Source organism: Gadus morhua, chromosome 15 (genome assembly GCF_902167405.1).
Source record: "Gadus morhua chromosome 15, gadMor3.0, whole genome shotgun sequence".
Lineage (NCBI taxonomy): Eukaryota > Metazoa > Chordata > Actinopteri > Gadiformes > Gadidae > Gadus > Gadus morhua.
In genome coordinates this window covers 18,386,152-18,412,516 of record NC_044062.1, presented here as the reverse complement: position 1 = coordinate 18,412,516, position 26,365 = coordinate 18,386,152, and the positions used below count along the sequence as shown (strand labels likewise).

The window sequence follows — 26,365 nt, the reverse complement described above, 5'->3', positions numbered from 1 at the left end:
TTTGCATTTGAACAGGATTTATGAACAATACTATTTTCACAATCAACGTTCAGCAAGAGCGTACTCTGGGGCCAGATCATGTTTATTAACTTGTATTTGTTCTGTTTATAGGGCTAAGTCTGAATAAATGTGGATCATTTCGTCTCCGAGCAGTGGATACAAATGGAAAGGAATTAGGGTGCACGTAATTAAACTTTATTTTCCATGATGCTCAGAAGAACAAGACTAGAATAAGGAAGGCTAAATATAAATCTCATTAAAACAAGCCCTCCTCATCCATAAACATACTCTCAGCTATTATGGATGGCTTCCACTTGACCCACATGTCCCCACACATAAATGGCTATCACACAAAGCTGTTTTTGGTACCATTCCCGTGTGTGTGGGGCTCTATTTTGGGATGATGTCATCATCTATCAGAGGAACATGGGACTCCGGCAGATAATATTCATATATTTCACAGGGAAACTCGCGACCTCATTCAGTGCGTTGAGTGAGCCACGCTAAGCTACGCTAAGATAACGGTTACAGATGATGAATGTTCCCGCTTTGTTTTTTTATCAGCTGAAGTGTCATCATCATCATCATCATCATCATCATCATCATCATCATCATCATCATTATGTATATCTTCTTGAGATAAAAATCGTCCTGCTCTCGTTTTCTATCTCTCTCTCTCTCTCTACATCTCTTTCTCTCTCTCTCTCTCTATCTCTCTCTCTCTCTCTCTCTCTCTCTCTAGCTCTCTCTCTCTCTCTCTCTCTCTCTCTCTCTCTCTCTCTCTCTCTCTCTCTCTCTCTCTCTCTCTCTCTCTCTCTCTCTCCCTCTCTCTCTCTCTCTCTCTCTCTCTCTCTCTCTCTCTCTCTCTCTCTCTCTCTCTCTCTCTCTCTCTCTCTCTCTCTCTCTCTCTCCTTCTGTTTTGCTTTGCTTTTCCATGCCTCTCTTTTTCTGCTCTCTCACTCAGTTCTCATGGCCCCTTTTTTTTTACGTGACATCATCCCTCTAAAAAGCCAAACCACGTGAGTCTCTTCGTGAGTGCGTGTGCGCACATAAAATGATGAGGAGAGAGAGAAAAAGAGAGAGAGAGAGGGAGACAATGTTACCCTTCATTAATCTATTCCGCTTTGAGAGGTCACCTCCAACCAGTACACCCTGCAGCAAAACAGCAAACCCAACATGGCAAGCCCACATGGTCACACACACGGTCACACACAGGGACACACATACATGGACACACGGACACACACATATGTACACACACATGGACACCCACAAAGACACACACTTGGACACACACCTGGACTCACACACACGGAAACACACTTGGACACAAACATGGACACACACATACACATGTGCGCATGCACATACACACATGCGCATGTGCGCAAGTACCCGCACGCACACACACACACACACACACACACACACACACACACACACACACACACACACACACACACACACACACACACACACACACACACACACACACACACACAGTGCTCTACATTTCCTTGACCTTGGTTGGTGCAATTAACCCTTTCTAAAGGCACCAGCAGAGGAGTCCCGTTGTCAGAGAGACATTGTCTGAAGGAACACCAGTTTGGGATGAAAGAGAATGGTCACAAATGATTTATCCCGACCAAGCTGCTGTCACCGCCAATGTTAATAACATACCATGAGTACCACTACGACCCTTTACAGGAACGTAATTACTTTGGGTTCCATATTAACTGATAGGATTAATTATGGTTACTTAAATATAGATGATAATATACACATTTTGCTACGATGAATTAAACAAAACATGTTCCTTTGAGACATGCACCAGCTAGTGGAGGTTAATGGAATTGATATCCGCCAAGTAATAACAATAATAATAGGTTCAATTGATATAGCGCTTGTCTGACACTCAAAGCGCTTAAGTAGTAGTTCTTCTGTTTTTATATACAGTCGGTCAAAGTGTGAGTAAGTAAGTAAGTAAGAAAGACATTTGAGAAAAGAGATATATCTATCTATAGATAGATTAGATAGATGTATGGTTTTTTTATACTCCAGTGTGGATACGTTATCTTACGTTGATGTGAAACACGTCCCATGCCAATAAAGCCCTTTAAGAAAGAGAAAAGGAACTGCCTAAAGCGTCACATAAGCAACAGGAAATCAGCCATCCAATGGGAGCAAAGGTTGGCCCCGGCCCCGCCCACCTTGGTGGAGGAGGAGAGGGAGGCTCCGCTCTCCAGCAGCAGGCCGGCCACGTCCTGGTGGCCCTCGCGGGCGGCCAGGTGCAGGGGGGTGTAGCCCGAGGTGGTGGCCGCGTTGGCGGTGGCCCCGTGCTGCAGCAGCTGCTGAACAATGTCTGCCTTGCCCAGACGACTGGAGATGTGCAGCGCGGTCTGGTCATCCTGCAGAGAGAGCGAGAGAGAGAGTGAGGGAGAGAGAGAGAGAGAGGGAGAGAGAGAGAGAGAGAGAGAGAGAGAGAGAGAGAGAGAGAGAGAGAGAGAGAGAGAGAGAGAGAGAGAGAGAGAGAGAGAGAGAGAGAGAGAGAGAGAGAGAGAGAGAGAGAGAGAGGGAGGGAGAGAGAGAGAGTGAGAGAGAGAGAGTTGTTATTAAGTATGTTTTGTGTGTGTTCCACTTTCTTTCTTTGGCATTCTTTCTTTCATTCATTGAATTAACAATCACATTACTTTTCATTCATAATCAATCAGTTTAATTTGTTATATAATACCTTCAAAGAAAAACATTAAAAAAAAACACATACAATTTCTGTGTGCATGAATTTGTGCTTCTGTGTGTATGAGTTTGTGCATGTGTGCACTTGTGTGTGCGGGTTGTGTGTAGAATTGTGCGAACATCTTCATGTTGGGGCCAACAAAGTTTTCCAAAAAGTGGGAGGTTCTGTCAAGGTGGCTAGGGTAGACCAGCTTGCTAGCCTTGATAATTGAATCCATAAAAAACCTAAGCTAGCTGTCAATCACTGTGCAATTAATTACAGGAAAAACCTGTCAGCTTAACGCCAATGCAATACAGCCTTACACCAGTATTGAACAAGCTATTTTCCATTTGGTTGGTACTTTGGTTGAAACAAAGTGATGCCGAATGTCTGACATTGTGCCCTATTGGTCTCGTACTGACTCCCTCTCCGTGAAGCGCTCAGTGTGTCTGTAATGTTCCGGTACCTTGGCCTTGGTCTCCACCTTGGCTCCGTTCTGCAACAGATACCGGACCACGTCCGCCTGGCCGGCCCGGGCCGCCATGTGGAGGGCTGTCTCTCCCCGCTGGATCGCACACACACACACACACACACACAAACACACACACACACACACACACACACACACACACACACACACACACACACAAACACAGGGTCAGATCACAATGCCACAAAGGGCGTGTAAATTAAACAAAAAGGTGATTATAGATATATGACTTTATCTTCAGCTTGCCAATGAGATCACTCATCATTCATCATTCATCATTCATCATACATACATGATTGACTACAGGATCCAAGCGGTTAATGACATGTGTGTGAGTGGAGTTATGATGGTCCACCTACCACGTTGGTGGTGTTGGGCGAGGCTCCGTGATGAGTGAGGGAGTTGACGATGTTCTCGTGGCCCATGAAGGCCGCCACATGGATGGGCGTCAGGCCAGACTGAAGGGGGACCCCAGAATAAATACACCATTATAAAGACTGCATAACTATGACTGGAGGAATTCTGACACGTATTAATCCGGTCTGTACATTGAAAATCAACTGAGCTCTGATCAACGCTATTGTGTGTAACTCTACATAATCCCAATGAACATAATCACAATGTGTGCAGATTCATCTGTAATATTCATCATCCAGATTGGGACAGAGTTTACATTTGATGAGTGCAGTGTAGAAAGGAGTAATCAGCATGTAAAAGAGATCAGCGTAGAGCGCAGCAGTTCTTCAGTATAATAGAGTACAATAGAAGATACAATTACCTCTGTCACAGCCTGGATGGAGGCCCCGTGTTTGAGAAGCAGCTCCATCACCTTGACTCTGTTCTTCTTGCAGGCGATGTGAAGTGGAGTGAACCCGTTCTGCACACAAACACACACACAAACCTTGAGTCTAAGTCTAAGAGTTCGGGGAGGAATCTGTTTTAAAATAACTCGAAGTCCACACACACAGAGCAACTGCACTGTGAAATGACATCAGACCTGCATGCCAAATACACACACACACACACACACACACACATACACACGCATGCATGCACGCACACACACACACAAGCACACACTCATACACACTTAAAGCAAACACACACACACTCTAACACATAAAGCACATACTGGTATTTACATGAGACACAAGCTGAATACCATTCCAAGTATTCTGATCATTGGAGTGAATAATGTTCTAATAAATGTCTAAGTGAGTTCATCAGCATGAAGAGAGGAAGCAGACGATGTGACAGGAAGCCAGAGATGGATTCGGAGGAAGACAGATACAGCCCTGCCCCAGGAGACAGAGCACAAGGACAGTGACACTCCAGAGTGAGCATTGGCTTAGATGTACTTTTCCTTCTTTGTTTTCAAATTCACATTTATCCCTTATGGCTTCCTTTCTATTCCTCCAATTAGTTATAATATCGTCATCGGCCTTTCTCACCATTTCTCATGTAGTCTGCAGCATGGCACCCTGTCTCTCTCTATCAGTCTTGAATACATTATGTTATTAACTGTAATGGATTTCTGTTTTAATAGTTGAACTGTTCAACATTTCATCATCAATGCAGTCTTTGGACAGTAGCCTCTTTATTTCAATATTTTGATGTAGCTGAATCAAGGATTTTCTCACTTTTTGTGATAATGTAATGTCAAAGTTGACATTGTCAAAGTTTCCTCTCTCTCTCTCTCTCTTCCCCTCCCTCTCCCACCTGGTCCTATTTGCCTCCCAAAAGCCTTTGCCTCAACCCCCTCCCTCTCTCTTCTTCCCTACTGCTATTTAAAAGCAGACACTTTTATCAAAACAACATACATCAGCTTCATTAAGAAGCCGGTAAGAGTGCAGGAATCTTGCATATGGGTGCCTACAGGTAGACTGTTGTCATAGGGGGGAGGGGAGGAGTCTTCCACCCTTACCCGTTGCTCTTATGACTCATGACTTACAGATATTTCTTGAAGCAACGAAAAAATGATTTCAAATATTTGAAAGGTCATAAAAGGTCCTGACTATACAAACCCTCTGCCTCACGGTTCGCGCAACGAGCGAAACACTATTCATCCTTAGTGTGGTGCTATGGACCAAAGTTTACAGACCGGAAGACATTGATTGGATTTAAACAGGTGGAAAGAATATTCTGACCCAAAGACGATGATCATCACAACCCCCAAGAAAAAAAAGGTTGATGCACTTCATGGGCTGTCGCTGTGACCCCACCCCTTTTTCTTGTGCGCCCTCTAGTGGTGGGAGGCGGTCGGCGTCCCGCGGGGTCAGCATGCCACTCACCAGGGCCTTGGCGTTGGGGTTGGCCTTCTTGTCCACGATGAGCTTGGCCACCTTGTAGTGGCCGCAGTGGGCGGCCACGTGCAGCGCCGTCAGGTAGTCGTTGGTCACGTCGTCCACCGGCACCTCGTGCTGCAGCAGCAGCTGCACGCAGTTCAGGTGGTCGCCCTGCGTGGCCATGTGGAGCGGGGAGAGGCCGTTCTACACGGTGGAAGGGGGGAGGAGGAGGAGGAGGGAGAGAGGAGGGGGGAGAGAGGATTGGAAGGGGGGGGGGGGGGGGAGAGGATAGGGAGGAGGGGGGAGAGAGGATAGGGAGGAGGGGGTGAGGGGAGACGATGATGGAGGGGGTGAGGAGAGAGGATGACGGGAGGGGGAGAAAGAGAGAGAGGATAGTGGGGGGGATTGGGGGAAGGGGGAGGAAGATTGGGGGAGAGGGAGTTGGGGGTGTGGAGGGGGGAGAAGAGAGAGAGGGAGGGGGGAGGATAAGGAGAGATTGGGGGAGGGGGAAAGGAAACAGAGGGAAGGGAGAAGAGAGGGACCAGCGGGACAAGGGATGGAACGAACGAGATCGGATGGGACAGAAGAGGATGAGGAAGAGGAAGAGGAAGAGGAGGTGGAGGATGTGGAGGTGGAGAAGAGACAAGCACACACGGACAGACACATAGAAAGATAGACAGACACATAGACGGGCACATAGATAGATTGACAGACACATGGGGATAGACAGGCACATATAAAGATAGACAGACGCATAGGAAAAACAGACAGGTACATAGAAAGATAGACGGACAAATGGAAAGATGGACAGACACATGGAAAGATGGACAGACATGGTACAACAGTTAGATGGTGTCCGGACACTTGGTGGCGGGAGAGATAAAGTGATATAAACTTTGAAGAAGGAGAAGGATAACATTGTGGAGCATTGTTATAATGAGGCCATTACAACAATGTCTACTTCTGTCACACTGGGGGGTCCGGGCGTGGTCATACTGAACGGCTAGCCAGCGGAGACACACAGGCCGCTCTGGAGGGCTCGCACAGACGCTACATACGGCACTATGGCAACAACCACACAACAACCGCTCTCTGCTTGGAAGACAAACGTTTCATAGTGTTTAAGTGAAGCCAATGAAAGTGCATGTATAGCCATGTCAGCTAAGCACAGCTACTGGATTTAGATCTGCTCTGTTCTGATCTAGCTAGGTCTAGACCTAGCTAGATCAGAGCAGAGCGGATCTAGCGGTCGGTTCTGTTCTGATCTAGCTAGATCTAGACCTAGCTAGATCAGAGCAGAGCGGATCTAGCGGTCGGTTCTGTTCTGATCTAGCTAGATCTAGACCTAGCTATGTCAGAACAGAGCAGATCTAGAGGTCTGTTCTGTTCTGATCTAGCTAGATCTAGATCAGAACAAAACAGACCTCTAGATCTGATTACTTTATTCTAGATTACTTTATTATTATATTATTACATCATTCTAGATCACCTACAGCATCTGGTCTAGTCTGGTCTAGACTGGACCAGACCAGACTAGACCAGACCAGACCATATAATCCGGCACAGCCTAATCTTATTTTATCTAGTCTAGCTCTAGTTCCATCATAGCCTTCTCTTTCATAGCCTAGTCTGGTCTGGTCTGGTCTGGTCTGGTCTAAACCAGACCAGACCAGACCAGACCAGACCACCCTAGCTCCTCCAGTCTGTCCTAGATGTGTTTCCCTCCGTGTGCAGGGGGTGTGTAGTCCAGTACATACCTTGGTCTTGGACAGGAAGGGCGCCCCACGGTCCAGAAGGATCTCCACCACCTGCTCATGACCGCTCCTCGCCCCGCAGTGGAGAGGAGTCAGACCGTCCTGAACACACATACACACACACGCACGCACGCACGCACGCCCGCACGCACGCACGCACGCACGCACGCACGCACACGCACACACACACACACACACACACACACACACAAATATAATGCCCACACACACACACACACACACACACACACACACACACACACACACACACACACACACACACACACACACACACACACACACACACACACACACACACACACACACACACACACACACACACACACAATGACATTGCATAATATTGAATATAGTCTGACAGATAACATGCAGAATATCATTTGTCATGGTTTGGTCGAGTAGACCAAATAGAACACCACTTAGCAGTGGTTTAAATAGTGACATTTAAATAAGCAGTTATTTTGTCATTTCAAATGCATGTTATAATTTATTCTGAACAACAAAAGACAGGCACGTCTCCGACAAACAGACCTTGCAAAACATAAAATGGATATATTGTGATTCTTGTGTTTTAATTACAGTGTCCTGAGAATCGTGCGTGTGCTTCCCCTCAGGGTGTACCCCATTATGGGAATAAGGGGAATGAGGTACACCTGAGCTACCCTGCCCAGGTGCTATAAACTGGGTCTGGCTGCCATAGATACTGGTTGCAATCTGTCTGCAATGGTTCAAGTAGTTGTAAGCAGCTGAAGAGAGAACACCTTTATGTCCCTTTATAAAAGTGCCGGTGTTGATATGGGCCTTCATCATCGAGGGGTAGCAGTGGAAACAGGTGGCGCCCATTAAGTTTACAATGGGATTGTGGGGTAAGGCTTGAGATACATCTGTTATGACTCCTTTTTTAGGGTTTACATTTCCTTTTTCCCTTTCCATATTTTTGATAGACTTGGTGGGCGGTTGTGGTCTGGTTGAAACGTGGTATACTATCGACAACCTTTCAGAACCCATTTGCCCAAATGAGTTAGATGGGTTTTAGTATATACACGGTATCCCCGTGTTTGTGAGATTGCAGAGACGGTATCGTCCTCTGAGCAATGTGTGGGACGGTGACCCCTTGTGGAGCTGACAGTGGGAGGAGCAGGGGTGTACCTTGGTTTTGGCGTCTATTATGGAGCCTCTGTCCAGCAGTAGTTTCACCATGTTGCTGTTGCCTCTTTTAGACGCCACATGGAGAGGAGTGATGTCATTCTAAACAGAAGGAGAAAAAAACAGTGTCACTGGGTAAAAACAAAAGATGATGACATCAATGAAAACCAGACACTTGTTGTTATATATGATGTTGTAAACGCAATTCAATTGCTACTAAGATGCAATTTAATGAAATGTTTTTTTGTTTACTGATTATTATTTATATTATTAATTGATGGGGTACAAGGTTCCATTGTTAAATTCTGTTCAACTCCAAAGCCAAAATGGAGATTTTTCCCCGGCCTCACCTACAATTACTGTCAACCGCAATGTAAACACTCACACTCCCTCCAATGCTACTGCCTGAATTAATTACAGGCTGAAATTGACAAATTTAGCTAGAGTGCAATGTTGCGACTAACAGACTTTTTTTAATGGATTCCTCTCCTGTGTGAGGATGCTAATGCCAAGACAAATAAATGCAAATTCTGTAGTGCTTACAGATCAGCCAATGTCAACATGAGTTTCATGACTTTTCACACAATAATCAAAGACAATCATTAGTTTACTATTAAATACAACATTATATAACTATTTTAAATAAATGCAGTAAACACAAAGAATTAACAGTGTAAGAAGTTAGGTCAATGACGTTTTTAGAAAGAGATGGCATACAATAGAAGATTGTACCATGAATCATGAGAGAGTTGGACTTAAAAATCCAGTGGTATAAATCAACTAAATAAAATGTGTTGAACACTCAGTCTGTATGTAACGGTTGTTTGTGTTGGTGTCAGTGTGTGGCATGCCTCTCCCAGGCAGCAGAGGGCAGTGTAGACTCACCCTGGCCATGAAGTCCACAGCAGCCCCTCGGTTCAGCAAAAGGGTAGCGACGTTGATGTTGCCATAGTGAGCAGCAATGTGGAGCGGTGTGAATCCACTCTGAGGATGGAAAGGGGGCGCAACCACCGTAGCGCATAAAAAGTCACATAATGTGCACCCGCCGACTCGTTACATCCTATATCATGTTCCTGGAAGTATGTAATATGTTTTGAATGTAACACACGATGCCATTGATGTATGCTCCCACTACCTGCAGCCTCTTTACAATGCCAAAGAGGTATTATCTATGAATTAATTGTTAAAAAAATATTTGAGACGGTATTATCTGGAAATATGTTTGTGAATATAAAAATCAAAAAAAAAAATGCCCTTGAGAAATACTTATATAGTATCAAAGAAAAATGTTTCTTAAAATGCCACAAATGTGCTTGGATTGTACTGGGATTTCCTGTTTGTTAAACCTCTGGCTAAGTTAACCACAACTGTCAAAGCAATAGAACCACAAAGTTAAAGGGTTGTAACCTAATCCGCCAGAGAGGGGCGCTCAGAAAAACCTAACCAATACTCATTGATCCCTACAATTCAGCCACAAGCAAGCAGTCTTCTTGATTTGCCCTGTTAAACATCTCACCTATGACACTGCAATTTTACAATCAAAACAAAAGTCACTATATCTGAAAGAACAAACACATGACAAACAACTTAAATAACATAAAAAAATAACATTAAATAACATTTCCTAAATAGCCAAAAAGAAAAATGAATCAGAATGTAATGGGACAATCCTTATCCAATGAATTGATAATGTTTCTCACATCCAAGACATCAGACTGTTGTGTTTCTCCCATCATGCATTGCTTTCTGAGTCAGTCACAACAGCCAGGGAGTCAGAACTCGCAGAACCCTGTCAACCAAAAACAGGCGGTACACCCGCCTAGCTTTGGTGTTATAGAGGGCAGCTCTCCTGTTTCCATAGAAACCGCTAGCACAGCTAGCTAACACAAACTAGCTAGCACAGCCAGCTAACACGGCTCCCATCTCATGCAAAAGTGCAAGAGGGCCTGGAGTTGGGAACGTTAGGAAACACTAGAAGGCAGACTAATGAGACCAGGTGTTGCTAGAAGGCTTGAAGGCTTTTCTACAGCAGCTCGATGGGGAATTTGGGCGAAAAGTCAGGGTTTAGAGAAGGCAGTGTCACTCGTTACAGTTTGACATGCTCTGGTTCCACCGCTAGAACACGATTGTAGTCGTGTGCCTTCAGCCTCAGTAGCAACATAGTCTATCCCTTCTAGTGACACATGCTGTTGTTATTGCCTTTGTTTCCAAGAGGGAAACAGGGAGATGTGCACACCATGAAGTCAGGGAGATGGGGGGGGGAGGACAGTACAAAATGAGTTAACACAGCAAAGTGGAAGGGGGGGGCTGCAGATACAACTGAATGTAGTTTTGTTGGTGTGTTTTTTTCTTTTCAAGCTATGATGGAGATACTTATTAGTAGAATATCAAGTCGAGGAATACCTCTGTTGTTCTATTCACCACCATCTACAGAGCCAGCCAGGAAAGGAGAAAACCAGCAGTTAGACAGCAAAGAAAATGAAAAGCCCAAAACCAAATAAAAATTTCAAACAAATAAAACAACACATAAAGAGAGAGAGCGTAGGACTGTCTGTTAGTTAGCAGTGTTACAGCAAGAGCAATGATAGCAAGGTTTCAGTTTGGCAGATCTGTCTCAGTTTCCCCAGGGAGTATATATATAGACATAGTATACATATACACCCAAATAAAATAAAAACTGTGCATTCAGCGCATTCACCCACTAAGGAAACCAAAGCAGAAGACTGGAACGAAACTGACCAATCAACAGCCAAGCATTCCAAACCCCAACCAACACAGGTACCACCACTGGTACCACCACCACCACTGGTACCACCACCACCACCACTGGTACCACTACAGGGCACCACCACCAGTACCACCATCCCTGGTACCCCCACCAGTACCACTACTGGAACCACCACCGTTACCACCAGTGGTACCTCTCTCCCTGGTACCACCACCAGTACCACCACTGGTACCACCAAGAGTACCACTACTGGTACCACCACCGTATTGCCTCCCTTGTACCACCAGCAGTACCACCACTGGTACCACCAAAGGTACTACCGCTGGTACCACTAACACTACCACCACCGGTCGCGCCCTCCCTGGTACCAGTGCTCAAGGTCACACTGGAGTGGCCCCCCTGGATCCCCGGCCCTCACCTTGGACTCCACATCGGCGTTGTGGTCGTTCTGCAGCAGCAGGGCGGCGGCCTTGGTGTCGTCCTTGCGGGCGGCGATGTGCAGGGCAGGCAGACGCACCTTGCCCTTCGTATCGTTCTCCAGCAGCAGGGAGACCACCTGGTCGTGGCCCTGCTGGAGGGCCACCGCGAGGGGGGTGAAGCCATCCTGGAGGTGGGGGTGAGGTTGGTGGTGGGAAACAAGAGGGCAGGGAAATAATTAGATGTGTGTGTGTGTGTGTGTGTGTGTGTGTGTGTGTGTGTGTGTGTGTGTGTGTGTGTGTGTGTGTGTGTGTGTCTGTGTGTGTGTGTGTGTGTGTGTGTGTGTGTGTGTCTGTGTGTGTGTGTGTGTCTAGTGCAGGGATGACCCCCAATGGGAGTTAGTGAGGCTGTTATAAGGGGGGGGGGGGTTCACCTGATGGTGGGCAAGATAGAAGGAGCAGATTTAGATGTGTGGTGGAGCTTGTGTGTGTGTGTGTGTGTGTGTGTGTCTCTCTAGTATCGGGATGGCCCCATCCCGTGTGCATCGTTCGGGGAGGGTCTGGCACCCTATCTGCCACCTGATAAATGGCTTGGGACGGTACAGGTTATTCCAATTTCCTGAGTGGAAGTGTAATAGGTGCTTGCACAGGTTAGAGGGGAAGAGCTGGAGCGGATGGCTGGATCACTTAGACACTTAGGAGAGTCGCTCCGCACATCTGATTCAAGGATGGCCATCGCGCCAAGGTTTCCGGTCTTTGTTTGTGATTATGCTCTGTCATGTACAGTCGGCCAAGGCCTGGGATTTTTATTCATATGGATGAAGTGATGAATGTGCCACACAGTCATGGTTCTTGAATGGAAACGACACTACTGGGCCTTTTTGAGGATTTCTCTTGTGCAAAGTGAAACTGCCCTGGTGTCTAACACAAGCATAAAAAAACAGACTGCATGAAAAAAAAGAAATTGCGGATACAGCCGCAGGTAGCAGAGTATATTTTTATGTCTTATGTTCCACGCGGCACGCACACCAGCAGTGTGTGTTACATAACGGCAGGACAGAATGTAGAAGACGCACTCGCATCGCCCACACAAACTCTCTGCCCGCCTCCTGCATTATTAAACTGAAAGCTCTCTTACGTATGGCTACAGTAAGAGGTGCAAACGTGTGTGTGTGTGTGTGTGTGTGTGTGTGTGTGTGTGTGTGTGTGTGTGCATTGGCCTCAGTGCAGGGATATGCATGTCGGTTGGGTCCCCTCCGTCTCTGTGTCGCCGTAGCGAGCACTTAAGTGTTTGATCTGTGTATTTGGTGCTCTCTGGACGTCCTGAAGGACATGCCATGCTCTGGAATATGATGGGAACAAATGGGCTCTGGGATTTGATTTATTAACTGGGTTGATTTATTTATTCACCTGGGACGTTTTTTCCTCCTTATCCTCCGAATCTGTGTCTACGCATGTCTCTCTCACGTCTATGTACACATGTAAATCCTGAGTTTGTGTGTGTGTGTGTGTGTGTGTGTGTGTATGTGTGTGTATGTGTGTGTGTGTGTGTGTGTACGTGCATGTGCGTGTGTGCGTGCATGTACCTGCGTGTGTGTGTGTGTGTGTGTGTGTATGTACCTGTGTGTGCTTGTGTGCATGTGTGTGTGTGTGTGTGCATGTTTGTGTGGGTGTGTGTGTGTGTGCCTGTACCTGCTTGTGTGTGTGTGTGTGTGTGTGCATGCGCGTGTATGTGTGTGCATATGTGTGTGCGTGCGTGCGCGCCCGTGTGTTTCCCGCTGCCCAAGCGAGTGTAAATCATGTGAGTGGCAGCAAGGAGCGTCCCAGAGATGTCCTCCGCGGCCCTGCCAAGGTCACCCAGCCTCCTCCACTACATGCTGCCCTGCCGATCAATGACGCTGCGCCAGGCTACCGCGGAGGGACCTCCAGCAAGAGCAAGAACAAACGCAGCTGGACTCTGAAATGTGGGCTAAGGACCTTGTGGATTGTAGCTCTCCTTTTGTTATGAGGAGCTTGTAGATTGAGAGTGAACAACGGGTGCCACGTTTGTGTTTTTCGAAGGATCCTCCCGTAATAATAGGACACACTAGTATCACAAGGATATGGATGATAATGAGATTCGATTTGCGATTCAAAGCGACGTTTCTCCAAGAGACTCGTAAATCACACGGTAGGGCTGGGGACTCAAGGGTTTAGGCTGCTAGCGGTAAGACCGGGAGAGACGGATGGCGGGAGAGCGTCGTGGGAGGAGGGTAGAGAGAGCCAAGATGGATAACGACGGAGAAAAAGGGACAGCGGGATGGTCGAGGGACAGTGACAGCGGGTGAGCGAGTGTGAGAGAGGGAGAGGGTAGGTCAATGAAAATAAAAGCGCAGCCCTCCCCACACAGTGTGAACACGGGTGTACCATACCTCGGTGGCGATGCTCTGACTGGCGCTGTTCTCCAGGAGGAAGCGAACCACCTCGAGGTGGTTCTCCTGGGCTGCCATGTAGAGTGGTGTGAAGCCATTCTGGAGGACACACACACACACAGGCAAACACAGGCGCACACACACACGCACAAACACACACACACAGACACACAGGTGCAAACACACACACACACAGACATAGTTGCAAACACACACACACAGTTGTAAACACACACACACAGACACACACAAACAGACACACACACACACACACAGACGCAAACACACCCAGGCGCACAAACACACACACACAGGTGCAAACCCACACAGGCATATAGGCACATATACACACACACGCACACACATAAACACACACACACATGCATGCACGCATAAACACATTAACGCACAAACACGCACATTCACACGCACAAACACACACACACAGTTAAAAACACACATACAGATTCGTGACACACATGCTCAGCATATTTTGAATATTTATTTGGGAGCATCTACCAAAAAAGTCTGTGTTTCAGCAGTTGTTATAATGATAGAAAAAACAATGCAACTTAAGGGTTCTGCAGTCCGCTGGGAAAATGGGCACTAAGCATAATGCCACTTTCACATATCTCATGATCATGGACATTTTGTTGACATGGTCAGAAAAATGTGTAAACATGGCAAGTTGAAATGTTTTCGTAATAATATGTTTTCGCCAAATTATGTTGACATTATTCAGCTAAGATAAATACCCATTAAAATGCATATGACATCTATCTCTTGTATCAAAGAAGCAGAGTTACAGTAGCCTAGCTCCTGTTCATCTGAGGGGGACACAACATTTATTCGATTTGCAGAGTACTCAGAATAGCCTCTTATTCAGAACCAGTGCCAGTAACATGGCAACAAGTTTGTAATTCGTCGTCAAACAGATAATGCTGACCTATTTTGGCGCTAGTGCTATTTTACTATCAGTTGCTTTTGGCAGGGTATTCAAAGCGGAGGGTGACCCGTCAGCGTATCACAGGTAGCCAAATACTCACAGCGCCCAAAATTGTTTCGGACACTTAGGAAATCTTTGGAATGAATCAATAGAACAGGAGCTGGAAGCGGCTAACGGAAAGCTAAGGCTAACGCAGCGCACTCCCCTTCTGGAGACACATTGATGAATATAGAATTGAACAACTTGTCTGAATCAGGGTAAGACAGGCAAAAGGCAATTTACAGATTGCTCTATTCCTTTAATTGAACAAATTTTCCATTAAAGGGAGAACAGAGAGAAATTAACAAATTAATGAAAGGGTTAAATGGAAAATGCAGCGATGGCAGAAACCTTTGGAGAGTAGCCCTACTTGGATCTGGGCCAGTTTCTATGGAACTCACTACTTACAAACGCTTTCAAAATAAAAGCCACCGACATAAAGCGTCATGCAAATAAGAGCACACATAGTATCCTCCTAGCATGAACAACAGTTTGTATGCCAACGGTGTCTGCTACTGTCTGTGACTGTGTGTGTGTGTGTGTGTGTGTGTGTGTGTGTGTGTGTGTGTGTGTGTGTGTGTGTGTGTGTGTGTGTGTGTGTGTGTGTGTGTGTGTGTGTGTGTGTGTTTTTGTTCAACCCCCACCTGTGACTGTGCGTTGACATTGGCTCCATTAGTGACCAGCTCTTTGACCACTTCCGTCTGGCCTGCCAGGGAGGCGATGTGCAGGGCAGTATTTCCTTTCTGGATTACACAGAACAACCACAGGCATGTGTGTTAATCTCTCGTCCACCTGTCCCGCCGCATCAGCTCGCCTCGCTCTTCATGTGTGTGTGTGCTTGCGTGTGCGCGTGCGTACTTGAGTTTCATGGGAGCACCTCAGTGTGTGTGTGTGTGTGTGTGTGTGTGTGTTTGTGCGTGTGACCGTATCAGAATACCCCCCAACCCCTCCCGTTGACTAGCTTCCAAGGTTCTTTTGTGGCATTGGTATGTTGACACCGTCCAGCACAACCCCTTCTCCACATCCCCTACTAAACCCTGACCAAGCCCCCTTTCTAACCCCCACCCCGACACAACTGAGCCTTCAACAGCCCCCCCCCCCCCCACCTCACTAAATCAATGCACAGAGATGTTTCCGTTAGGGTGGCACATCCAGAGCCTCTGAGCCGGGGTCAGCCCTGAGCTCTGCTTTCTGTTCATGGGATACCCAGCACTCATGCCAATGGTAAGGTGTTGCCGGGGAAACGACTGTGTACACATCTACTGTACACAGACGTACGTGACGTAGGTACAGATTGATACATAGTTGGATGCAGCTCATAGGGCTGCAAAGGTCACCCACTGAGATGCAGCGGAAATATGAAATGAACAATACATTAATGCATGTGTAAAGCCTACATGTGTAGTGTATACGTTATTTTCTCCAATAACAAACATAGCATTATAAGGTCTAATCTATCTGATGTTACCTAGCTCTGGATCCTAATAACTGCTGATGGTGTAATTTATATATATTGTAATGTAAGTTGGGTCCTAATTGGTATTCTCTTTGACATGGAGGTGAACTGTGGAGCGACTAGAGAGGAGCAGAAAAGCCCATCTCTCCCAGGCAGTGGTAACACTGTGTGGGGCTGACAGTGCTGTTCCCCTGCTGTACAGCCAGTGAAGGAAGGAAATGTTATTTCAAAATGAAATTTATTTTCAAATATGCTGAATGTGTGAATAATAAAGGTTATCACCTTCAAGCATTCAGTATTTGGACCTCAGTGCTAGCGCTAATATATCTAGATCTATATAATATCAGATGTCATTAATCAACTCAGAGTGCCTTCCTAATTTCCCTCCAGACCAGAGTAGCAGATCACAGAGCAGGAACCGAGAAAAAAACGCATTTCAGCCATCATAAATGACCCTTTCTCTTTCTAGGTTGTCCCAAATGCGGTGCCTTAATTACAGACAGCGAGCACAACGCTGATCTCTTTGTAATCCCTGTACGTCCTTCAGGTCAGAAATTAGTGTGAGGGGGGCGGGGGCGGAGGGTGTTGATTGTGGTGAGGTCCTCCCTGGATCCTGAATATTACAGTGTGATCTGTTGTTGCTTTGAGGAGCTGATGACTTGCCTCTGGCACAGGGGGTTCAGAGCGAAGAGTGAAGAGCGAGAAACGCTTTAGGTGAAAACCTGCGAGTGTTTTTTTAAATACATCCGCTAACTTGATAGTGTGTTCCAATGACAGGGGGAGAATGCCTTTCGTAGCATGTTGAATGTTGTGGACGTTAGGGAAAGTAAAAGCCTATGTTGTTCCTTTTCAGATTTTGTGCTTATTATATAATATACTTAAATAAACGGTCATCTAATATTGCGTAGTCCCATACTTCATTATCAAGTGTAGGATAAGCTAAAGATTGCTTGTTGATGCTAGCAGCTATTGTTGTCATTCTCGATCCACAATTTCTGCCTTACATCACTATGATAGGCTGTGCAGGGCTGTGGAGGCGGGGCTTACCTTTGTAGCTGCATCCACATTGGCTCCAAGCTTTAGCAACTCAGCAACCACCTCAACATGCCCCTCCTTGGAGGCTAGATGGAGAGCGTTGAGGCCATTCTGGTAAAAGTAGTAAAATATATCTAGTAAAATATATGTTGGTCAAATATTTTAACATTTTAAATGCCAGCTTTCTATAATGGAAATAAATATATCTGTAAATATAAACCTTAACTTAAGTATGCCCTAATCATATGGGTAATGCAATATAGAACATTCTGAATATTTGAGCAATAATTGAGCAAATTATTACAATGCAAAACATCAAATGGATGTTTTCGTTGCACATTGCGATCAAAAGTGTCCAAAAAGTCATCCCACTCAACCCACCTGATTGCAAATATTAATTTCGACCCCAGACTTGAGGTAGTCTAGGGCCTTCTCAAGGTTCCCTGCCCTGGCAGCCCGCAGGTAACTCGCATTACTGTCAGACTGGAGAGGGAAGAGAGACACAGAAAGGGGACAGAGAGGAGAGGACCAGCCCAGGAAAAGAGAGGGAAGGGAGAGAGAGAAGATAACAGAGAGTCAGACATATCGTGCACCACATGCTGCTGCATGAAATACAGAAGAATAATATAATTAAGAGGAGCACAGGACACTGCATTACAGAAGCACCCACATACCACACACACGCAAACAAACACACACGGACAGAAACACACACGCACACACACACCCGCGCACACACACTCTCACACTCACAAACACTTGCAAGCACACATACTTGCGCAGTGAAAGCCATCACAGAGTAACACAAACATCAATAGCCACCAGAAGATCCCCCAAATCAATGTACTATACCAGATAAAACTCAGTCATGACTCAAGCCAAAGAAGCCAAAGATCTTAGCAGCGGGAAAAGAAAAAAACTCATGCGCTGATGTGTCCATTACTCCGCGAGGAAACTGTGTGGCAAACTCCGTAGAGCACACTAAGCGGACCCAGGCTGAAAAAAAAAAAAGGGAAGAAGAAATCCACAGAAAAGCCCTGAAAGCCTCACATCCGCTCATATCAGCATAGCGGCGCGAATCTGAGCTAATGCCCATCCATTTCATCCCTCAGCAGGCTGCTTCCTCGCGTCACTCAAATCCATGTGCCACGTGTTCTCCCAAAGTCAATCAGAGTCATCGGTGGTCCCGCCTTCATCCATTAAGACCCCATCTCTCCGACGCTAAGTAGCAGCAAAGTGGTATCACTGCGTGTGTGTGTCGGAGTGCGTGTGCGAGTGTGTGTGGGTCTGCCTCTCCCTTTGGTCGTACGACAGCTTCGTCCCCGCTGCTTCTGGATGATTGTTTCCCGTTCCCCCCCTACTACAGAAATAGAGTGCCGCACACACACACACACACACAGAATAAAATGATGAGACAAGCATGTTTTTCGACTCCACAACAAATGTGACGAGCGAATGGGCCCGGCCTGTGTGTGTAGGTGTGTAAGTGTGGGAGAGAGGGAGAGAGAGAGAGAGAGAGAGAGAGAGAGAGAGAGAGAGAGAGAGAGAGAGAGAGAGAGAGAGAGAGAGAGAGAGAGAGAGAGTGCGTGAGAGAGCGTGAGAGAGGGAGGGAGGGAGGGAGGGAGAGAGAGGAGGAGAGAGGGAGAGAGAGAGAGAGAGGGAGGGAAGGAGAGGGAGGAGGAGAGAGGGGGAGAGAGAGAGAGAGAGAGAGGGAAGGAGAGGGAGGAGGAGAGAGGGGGAGAGAGAGAAGGGAAGCAAAGAGAGAGAAAAAGAGGGGGCAGGGAAATAGAGAGAGAGATGGAGAGAGAAGGGCAGAGAAAAATAAAGATGGGGAGAAGGATTCGGGACAGGAGAGCAGAGCGAAGGGAGAGAGGTCGTCTCTCTGATGTCGCCGGGATGTTTGGTTTAACACGAAATGACAAACAGCAAACTCTGCACCTTTGTCCTCCATCTGCCGTGGGGACTGTGTGGTACATACACACAATAAAACATGCGTTCAGTTTTAAAGCTCAGCCGTGTGCAGACAATCAAACAGCGTACGCAGGAGGCTTAGCGCGACTTGGTGCTTTATCCTCGCCGCAGTGAGAACATATTCACCTGAATTATCAAAAATATGCGGAGATACTCAATGCAGTACACAACGATATATTTCGGCATAAACTGGGACTGGTTTTAAATAATACAAGCAGGGTGTGTGTGTGTGTGTGTGTGTGTGTGTGTGTGTGTGTGTGTGTGTGTGTGTGTGTGTGTGTGTGTGTGTGTGTGTGTGTGTGGGGGGGGGGGGGGGTTGATGTGTGCACAATGCAGCGCACCCCGCATCACTTCACTTTTTATCCAGAAATAACTGTGATGGGGATTTGAGCTGAGTCCAGAAATACCGGGGACCAATGGGTTCAGATCGCTTCACTAATTAGCTGAAGTTGAGGCAGAGCATTCACGTTGGTAGAGTTTCTATTTGTCTGCGTGGGGCTGCTCATGCAAACCTGTAAAAAAGGATACACAATACATGTGTACATGCATTTATAATACATAAATAGAAATGGCCAGTTGACTGAGCGACCACAGGAGTCTGGGTGTTACTGTTTAATGCAAAAACATCCTGGGGGGAGGAACGGAGAGGGGGTAGCTCAGTTTCAATCCACCACAGTCAACAGCAGTGGCCCAACACCCGCTACCAAACACAGGACCCCAGAACGCCACAGCTGGCTACCTCCAGCGGCAATTAACACTTGTGTGGGTTTTCACTGAATAACAGAATCTACAGTACACCGAACCTAAAACAATATTGGACTTTTTCAGGGGGATTGCAGAAGTTTTCAATGACGCTTATGATTATCCGTTTTCTTAATCGGTTCCTGTAGGCTTGCCTCGTCGCGGGCAGTAGGCAGATCATTTTCCTGTACAGTAATTATTTGCTGTCCTCAATTGTGAAAAATAGATAAAACCATTAGAATTATTACTAATATTTAGATGGAGGGTAAGGCACTAACCAGCCTGGGACATTGAGCCTGTTCTCTATCACAGTGGGGCTGTTGCCAGCCATCTGTCCGAACCTTACATAAGCATCACATGGTGCTAATTGACATGATGACGTGTGCTTGACAGGCGAGCGCTTCGTCCTGTGTCATCGAGCACTTGACCTTTCGCCTTAAACCTCTGACGGGGACAAATGTCCCCAGATCGCTTTAGACAGACGCTTACTGTGACCTTGAATATTAACACTATCGCTAATAATCAGAATGATACACAAGGTGTAGATGAATGGAGGTGTAATACATGAAAGGATCATATCAAATTGATTAAAGAGGGGATTTCACTGGCAGCCATTTTAGAAAAATTGTGGACATATTATTGTGATGTTCTGCACTTAAATGTGGAATTAAACATGTAACCCCCCAAGGTGTGTGAGCAGTAAGCTCCTCCTCCCTTCAGGCCCACACACCACACAGCAACCGCTGTTTACAATCCTCAACCGTCTCCATGTCCAACATGGGGGTGGGGAGGGCTGCTCAGAGTGGGACGTCGATGGTTGTACTGGTCAGGGTGGGGGTAGGGCTGGTTAAGGATTGGTTTAGCTGGAGAAGTATGATTAAGCCTCCCATAGATCAGGGGTTCAAAGGAACGGGGCTATTAAAGATGCGGCTTTGCCTGAGGGATGGCACTAATCTAGTCTCTTATGAACAGAACGGGTGAGTGTGTGTGTGTGTGTGTGTGTGTGTGTGTGTGTGTGTGTGTGTGTGTGTGTGTGTGTGTGTGTGTGTGTGTGTGTGTGTGTGTGTGTGTGTGTGTGTATGCGTGTGTGAATGTGTGTATATACGTGTGTGTGTGTGTGTGTGTGTGTGTGTGTGTGTGTGTGTGTGTGTGTGTGTGTGTGTGTGTGTGTGTGAAGAGAGAGAGAGAGGTAGGCAGGCCATGTGGAATAAATTAAGAGTGTGACTGACTGACTGACCGACTGACTGACTGACTGACTGACTGACTGACTGACTGACTGACTAAGTAAGCGAGTTATTGTGTGTGTGTGGAGGGGGTGTGCAGGGGGCGATAGTGACGTAGAAAGGGAGAGATAGGCAGGACATGTCAAACAAAGGTTTTTCTATTAAAATGGCAAGATGTTATTTTACATTCATTCGCTTATTACTTATTTACTGCTTAATTTTACTGAATTCAATAAAAGTACATTGTAGACACATGGCGTGTAAACGCATAAACTTTTACACACATTTACGTAAACCCTATGATAAAACACCAGCTCTTGTAAATAACGGGCTGTGTGGAGGACTTCTCACAGCCGTCCACTTCAGAGTGGCTGGCTTCACCGTAATGCTCTTCCTGAGCAGACACAGACCTGCAGGTATCTGACTGGGAGCGGAGGAGCGGGATCCTCAAGGTGACGTGGTTCACTCCGTCTGACCCATTTCCCTTTCGACTCCATTAGCTGACAGAGGTCTTTGAGGTTTTCCTCAGCCTAGGTTTGATGTCTTAACAAAAAGGACTGTCCCCCCCGAACAATTGACTTAGAGAATAAGACCTGACTGGAGGAGATTCAATGATTGTGCAGGGAGGCTTGGCGGTTATTGTGAATACAGGGTTGGACCCAGCTTATGGGACACATTGTAATAGAACGCAAGCAAGCAAGTCCAAAAATAAAAGCAGTAAAACCTATTTCATGCAATATGCCCACATTCACACATACACTTGACATCTTCAACTTTCAGCAAAACAACTCGCCCACACAAATATCGATTTTAGGGACTGTGTGCACATTCCACGCTGTAAACCAACACATTAGCTGCACACACATATCTATATGTGTGCGCAGTTGCACACACACACACACACACACACACACACACACACACACACACACACACACACACACACACACACACACACACACAAACACACACACAAACACATGCAAATACACATACATACAAATACACATACACACACATGAACACCTACACCAAGCAGTGAGCATGTTGAGGATCTCATTGCTGGAGGCTCCCCATACCCCCCAGCCCCCCACACACACGCACACGCACACACACACACACACACACACACACACACACACACACACACACACACACACACACACACACACACACACACTCAGACTCATCCCCAGCCCGCCCATGTTGGGTCAGCACCAGCAACAACACAGCCCCCCCCACAGACTGGGGTTATTAGGGGGCAGCGGATCGAAACAACAACTGGTGTTGAAATAAACATTTCACCACAAGGCTCACGCACACACACCATCATCCTCTGATCCATCTCTCTTTCCCGCTGTGAGATCTCCCTCTCTCTTCATCATCCCCTCTCCCCCCTTCTCTCCGCTATTCACACACAAACACAAACTATTCACCGTTCATAGCTCTGCTGTTGTCGCTTTAGTTTCTGTGTCTCTTCCGCTCGCATACTCTCTATCCGTCTTTTCACACTGTTCCACAAGTATCGTACCATTTAATCTCCGTTCCCCCTCTCCCCCGTCTCTGTGTGTTTGTCTCTCGGTGTGCGGACGGAAGCCTGGATGGATGGAGGCATGCTACAGTCGTGCTCATTGAATATCTTCCAGAGGCGTTTCGCTGAGCTGCATCCCTGGGTTCCTCCCCTAGCACAAGCGCCGCCAGAACAACGCACCACTGCTGCATTATTCAACGACCCACATGTGTCCACACTGTCATAAGGAGGATCCATACTATCCACACATACACACAAAAACATGAAATCAAACACACGTCGATAGCAAAGCAGCAGATATATAATGTATGACGAGGGGGTACTCAAAAAAATAGCCTCCTACTCATACGCATAGATCTCAGCTATTTAAATGTCTTTGTTACGTATTCTGTGTTTGACATACTAGGAGTCACGTGTTTTGGTTGTGTCTGTGTAGCACATGCCCACACCCCAGCCTCCCCTACCCCTGCCCCAGCCCCCCCACTGGGTGGGTGGGCCGCGCTCTGACGGCGGGAGCACTCTCTTCATATTGGGGCAGCTGAGTGGATGTTCCACGTCTATAAATAAAACTACAAAGGAGCACAGACACATACGCGTATGTGTGTGTCAGTGCGGAAAATGCTTGTGTTTGCGCGCCTAGGGTACAAAACCAGCCGGAGGATTTCCCTGGAGATCATTTTGCAGATAAGTAGATATTTCACAACATGCATCAGCATGCAGAAGCTTGTTGACGGGGAGTTTTGGGAATATCCTGAAGTACAAAGGCATTCTAGTAAGTCACACACACGCACGCACACGCACACGCACACGCACACACACACGCACACACACACACACACACACACACACACACACACACACACACACACACACACACACACACACACACACACAAATAAAACACATACACTGCAGTTTTAGCCATAAACACCTGGTGTTTATCAATACTGTATAAACACACCTGGATGGAAAGGATGTCTTTCTCTGTATTCTAATGACCCCCAGAAAAAACACACAACACAAACACAGCTCTGAATGAAGGACCAAGACATCCTGTATTTAAAAACCTCTTACAACCTTCCTCCCTCGATGAAACAGGTTAAGAGTTGATATCACACATGTAAGCACTCCGAAAACCCTACTGGATGGGAAGAAGAATGGAGAAGAAGAAAGGACCAATGACCCATGTTATAAATAAAGCATTACTCACTGTTGTTTGGAAGACAGAGCCCTCTTCCACCGCCATACTCCTTGTTTGTACACTCTCGCCTTTACGCCCCTGTTTCTCAGAAGAGTGATATCTGAACCTTTGAGCAGCCCCGGCAGCCCACACAGCGAGCCAAGTCAGTCAAGCAGCCCAGCAGTCTGTCACCACTGCTATATACCCCAGGGTAAACTCCACGCAAGAAAGAAAAAAAAAAACGGAAGAATGTACCATCGGCTCAGGTGAGGAGGAAAGAAAAAAACAGAAGCCGGCTTGTAAATCAAACCCAGGTTTGGAAAACGCACCGGACTGCAGAAGGCTGGCAGAGGATCATCCTTCCGCTCTCAGGTCGATGAGGAGGGGGGATGGGTGGGTTAAGATGGGGTGTTGGTGGAGGTGTGGGGGGGGGGGGGGGGGGGGGGGTTGGTAGGTCGAAGAAGAAGGAGGTGGAAAGACGAGAACACGTGCGATGGGAGGAGGAGGAGGAAGAGGCAACAGTAAAAGTCTGCTCTCTCTGGCGCTCCGAGCAGGGGCGTAAACAAAGCATTGAGTGTGTGTGTGTGTGTGTGTGTTGTGTGTGTGTGTGTGTGTGTGTGTGTGTGTGTGTGTGTTTGTGTGTGTGTGTGTGTGTGTGTGTGTGTTCATCACAGTTGGCCTTCCATTCAGGCGGCAGAAAGGACACGCGCCAGCACCCCCTCCACCTCTTCCTCTCCGACCAGTGCCCTGTGTGTGTGTGTGTGTGTGTGTGTGTGTGTGTGTGTGTGTGTGTGTGTGTGTGTGTGTGTGTGTGTGTGTGTGTGTGTGTGTGTCTGTGTGTGTGTGTGTCTGTGTGTGTGTGTGTGTGTGTGTGTGTGTGTGTGTGTGTGTGTGTGTGTGTGTGTGTGTGTGTGTGTGTGTGTGTGTGGTTTGTGAGTTCAGTTTTTTTGGAGTGTCGAAGGTTGGTTAATACCTCCAGACTCACGGGGTCTGCCCCCAAACAGCACCCTAATTCCTGGGAGGATAGGGGGGGGGTCCCTGGTTTAGCAGATTAATCCCGCCTCCCCCCTGCTCTGTTACATCAATGTGGCCTCCTTCCACACGCTCACACACTCACTCTCTCTATTGCTCTTTCTCTTACTCCCCCCACCTGCCCCTGCCCTCTATCTCATTTATTTAGTGCGTCTCGACCGGGACTCTAGAGGGCTGGGGTAGGGAGGGGTGGGGAAGAGAGGGGTGGGGTGGGTGGGGTAGCAGTGCAGGAGGGTGGGACAATGTGATCCTGATAGCCAAGGTTGGTGAAGGAGGAAAGAGGAAAGTGGGTAAGGGGAGAGAGATAGAGAGGAGAGGGGGGGGGGGGGGGGTATCAGAACAAAAATAGCAGCTGAAACAAATACTTTGGCGAGAAGGACTGAACTGGGACACGTCAGCCCAACGCAACCCCCCCCCCCCCCCCCCTCCCCATCCCTGTCCTGCCTCCCCTCATCCCACTGTCCCTCTCGTTATCTCCCGCCCACCCTCTCCCCCCCCCCCCCCCCCTTCTCCCCCCCTCTTTCTCTCTCTCTCTCTCTCACTCTCTGACACTCTCGCCCTCTCTCTATCTTTCAGGTTCAGCCAGACATTTTTGCGACTCTGATCTGCTTATCAGCTCTTTCCTTTTAACAAAGAGAATAGTGTTTGTGTGTTTGTGTTTGTGTGTTTGTGTGTTTGCGTGTGTGTGTGTGTGTGTGTGTGTGCGCACACACACGGCAAGAGGGGGCCTGGATGCACCCGTTGAGCACCATGTGGCGGTTTTTGTAATAGTTTTACATTGAAGCATGTATAATTCAGCATGGACTGAACGGGTGTGTTGGTGTGTGTGTGTGTGTGCGTGTGTGTTTTGGGGGGGTCCGTGAGATTGCATTAGCGGAATAGACAACAGAGAACAATAAGGAGACTGACAGATGCTGTTTCTAAGGGGGAGCGGGTGGCGTGTGGATGAGGGGGCTCAACAGTTAATGGGCAGGGGGAGAGAGAGAGAGAGAGAGAGAGAGAGAGAGAGAGAGAGAGAGAGAGAGAGAGAGAGAGAGAGAGAGAGAGAGAGAGAGAGAAAGAGAGAGAGAGAGAGAGAGAGAGAGAGAGAGAGAGAGAGAGAGAGAGAGAGAGAGAGAGAAAGAGAGAGAGAGAGAGAGAGAGAGAGAGAGAGAGAGAGAGAGAGAGAGAGAGAGAGAGAGAGAGAGAGAGAGAGAGAGAGGATTAGGGGTTCTGCTCTGGTATTGGGGACACCCTCACCCCCA

At 47.1% G+C, this 26,365-nt stretch overlaps 1 protein-coding gene across 6 annotated transcripts in view; it reads right to left on the bottom strand.

Annotated features, from left to right (window-relative positions):
• Window positions 1-26,365, bottom strand: part of ank3a (ankyrin 3a) — a 104,728-nt gene that overhangs the window by 53,807 nt on the left and 24,556 nt on the right. For 4 of the 6 annotated variants that reach the window (XM_030378347.1, XM_030378343.1, XM_030378342.1 and 1 more), the window contains exons 2-15: window positions 17,825-17,926; window positions 17,456-17,554; window positions 15,597-15,695; window positions 13,968-14,066; window positions 11,559-11,744; window positions 10,816-10,839; window positions 9,298-9,396; window positions 8,416-8,514; window positions 7,249-7,347; window positions 5,498-5,695; window positions 3,985-4,083; window positions 3,566-3,664; window positions 3,183-3,281; window positions 2,211-2,408 (exon numbers count right to left, since the gene is read on the bottom strand). In XM_030378347.1, the coding sequence (XP_030234207.1) occupies window positions 2,211-2,408; window positions 3,183-3,281; window positions 3,566-3,664; window positions 3,985-4,083; window positions 5,498-5,695; window positions 7,249-7,347; window positions 8,416-8,514; window positions 9,298-9,396; window positions 10,816-10,839; window positions 11,559-11,744; window positions 13,968-14,066; window positions 15,597-15,695; window positions 17,456-17,554; window positions 17,825-17,926 (1,599 nt within the window). The remainder of the gene's footprint in view (window positions 1-2,210; window positions 2,409-3,182; window positions 3,282-3,565; window positions 3,665-3,984; window positions 4,084-5,497; window positions 5,696-7,248; window positions 7,348-8,415; window positions 8,515-9,297; window positions 9,397-10,815; window positions 10,840-11,558; window positions 11,745-13,967; window positions 14,067-15,596; window positions 15,696-17,455; window positions 17,555-17,824; window positions 17,927-26,365) is intronic. The other 2 variants (XM_030378346.1, XM_030378345.1) reach the window with 1 other exon arrangement.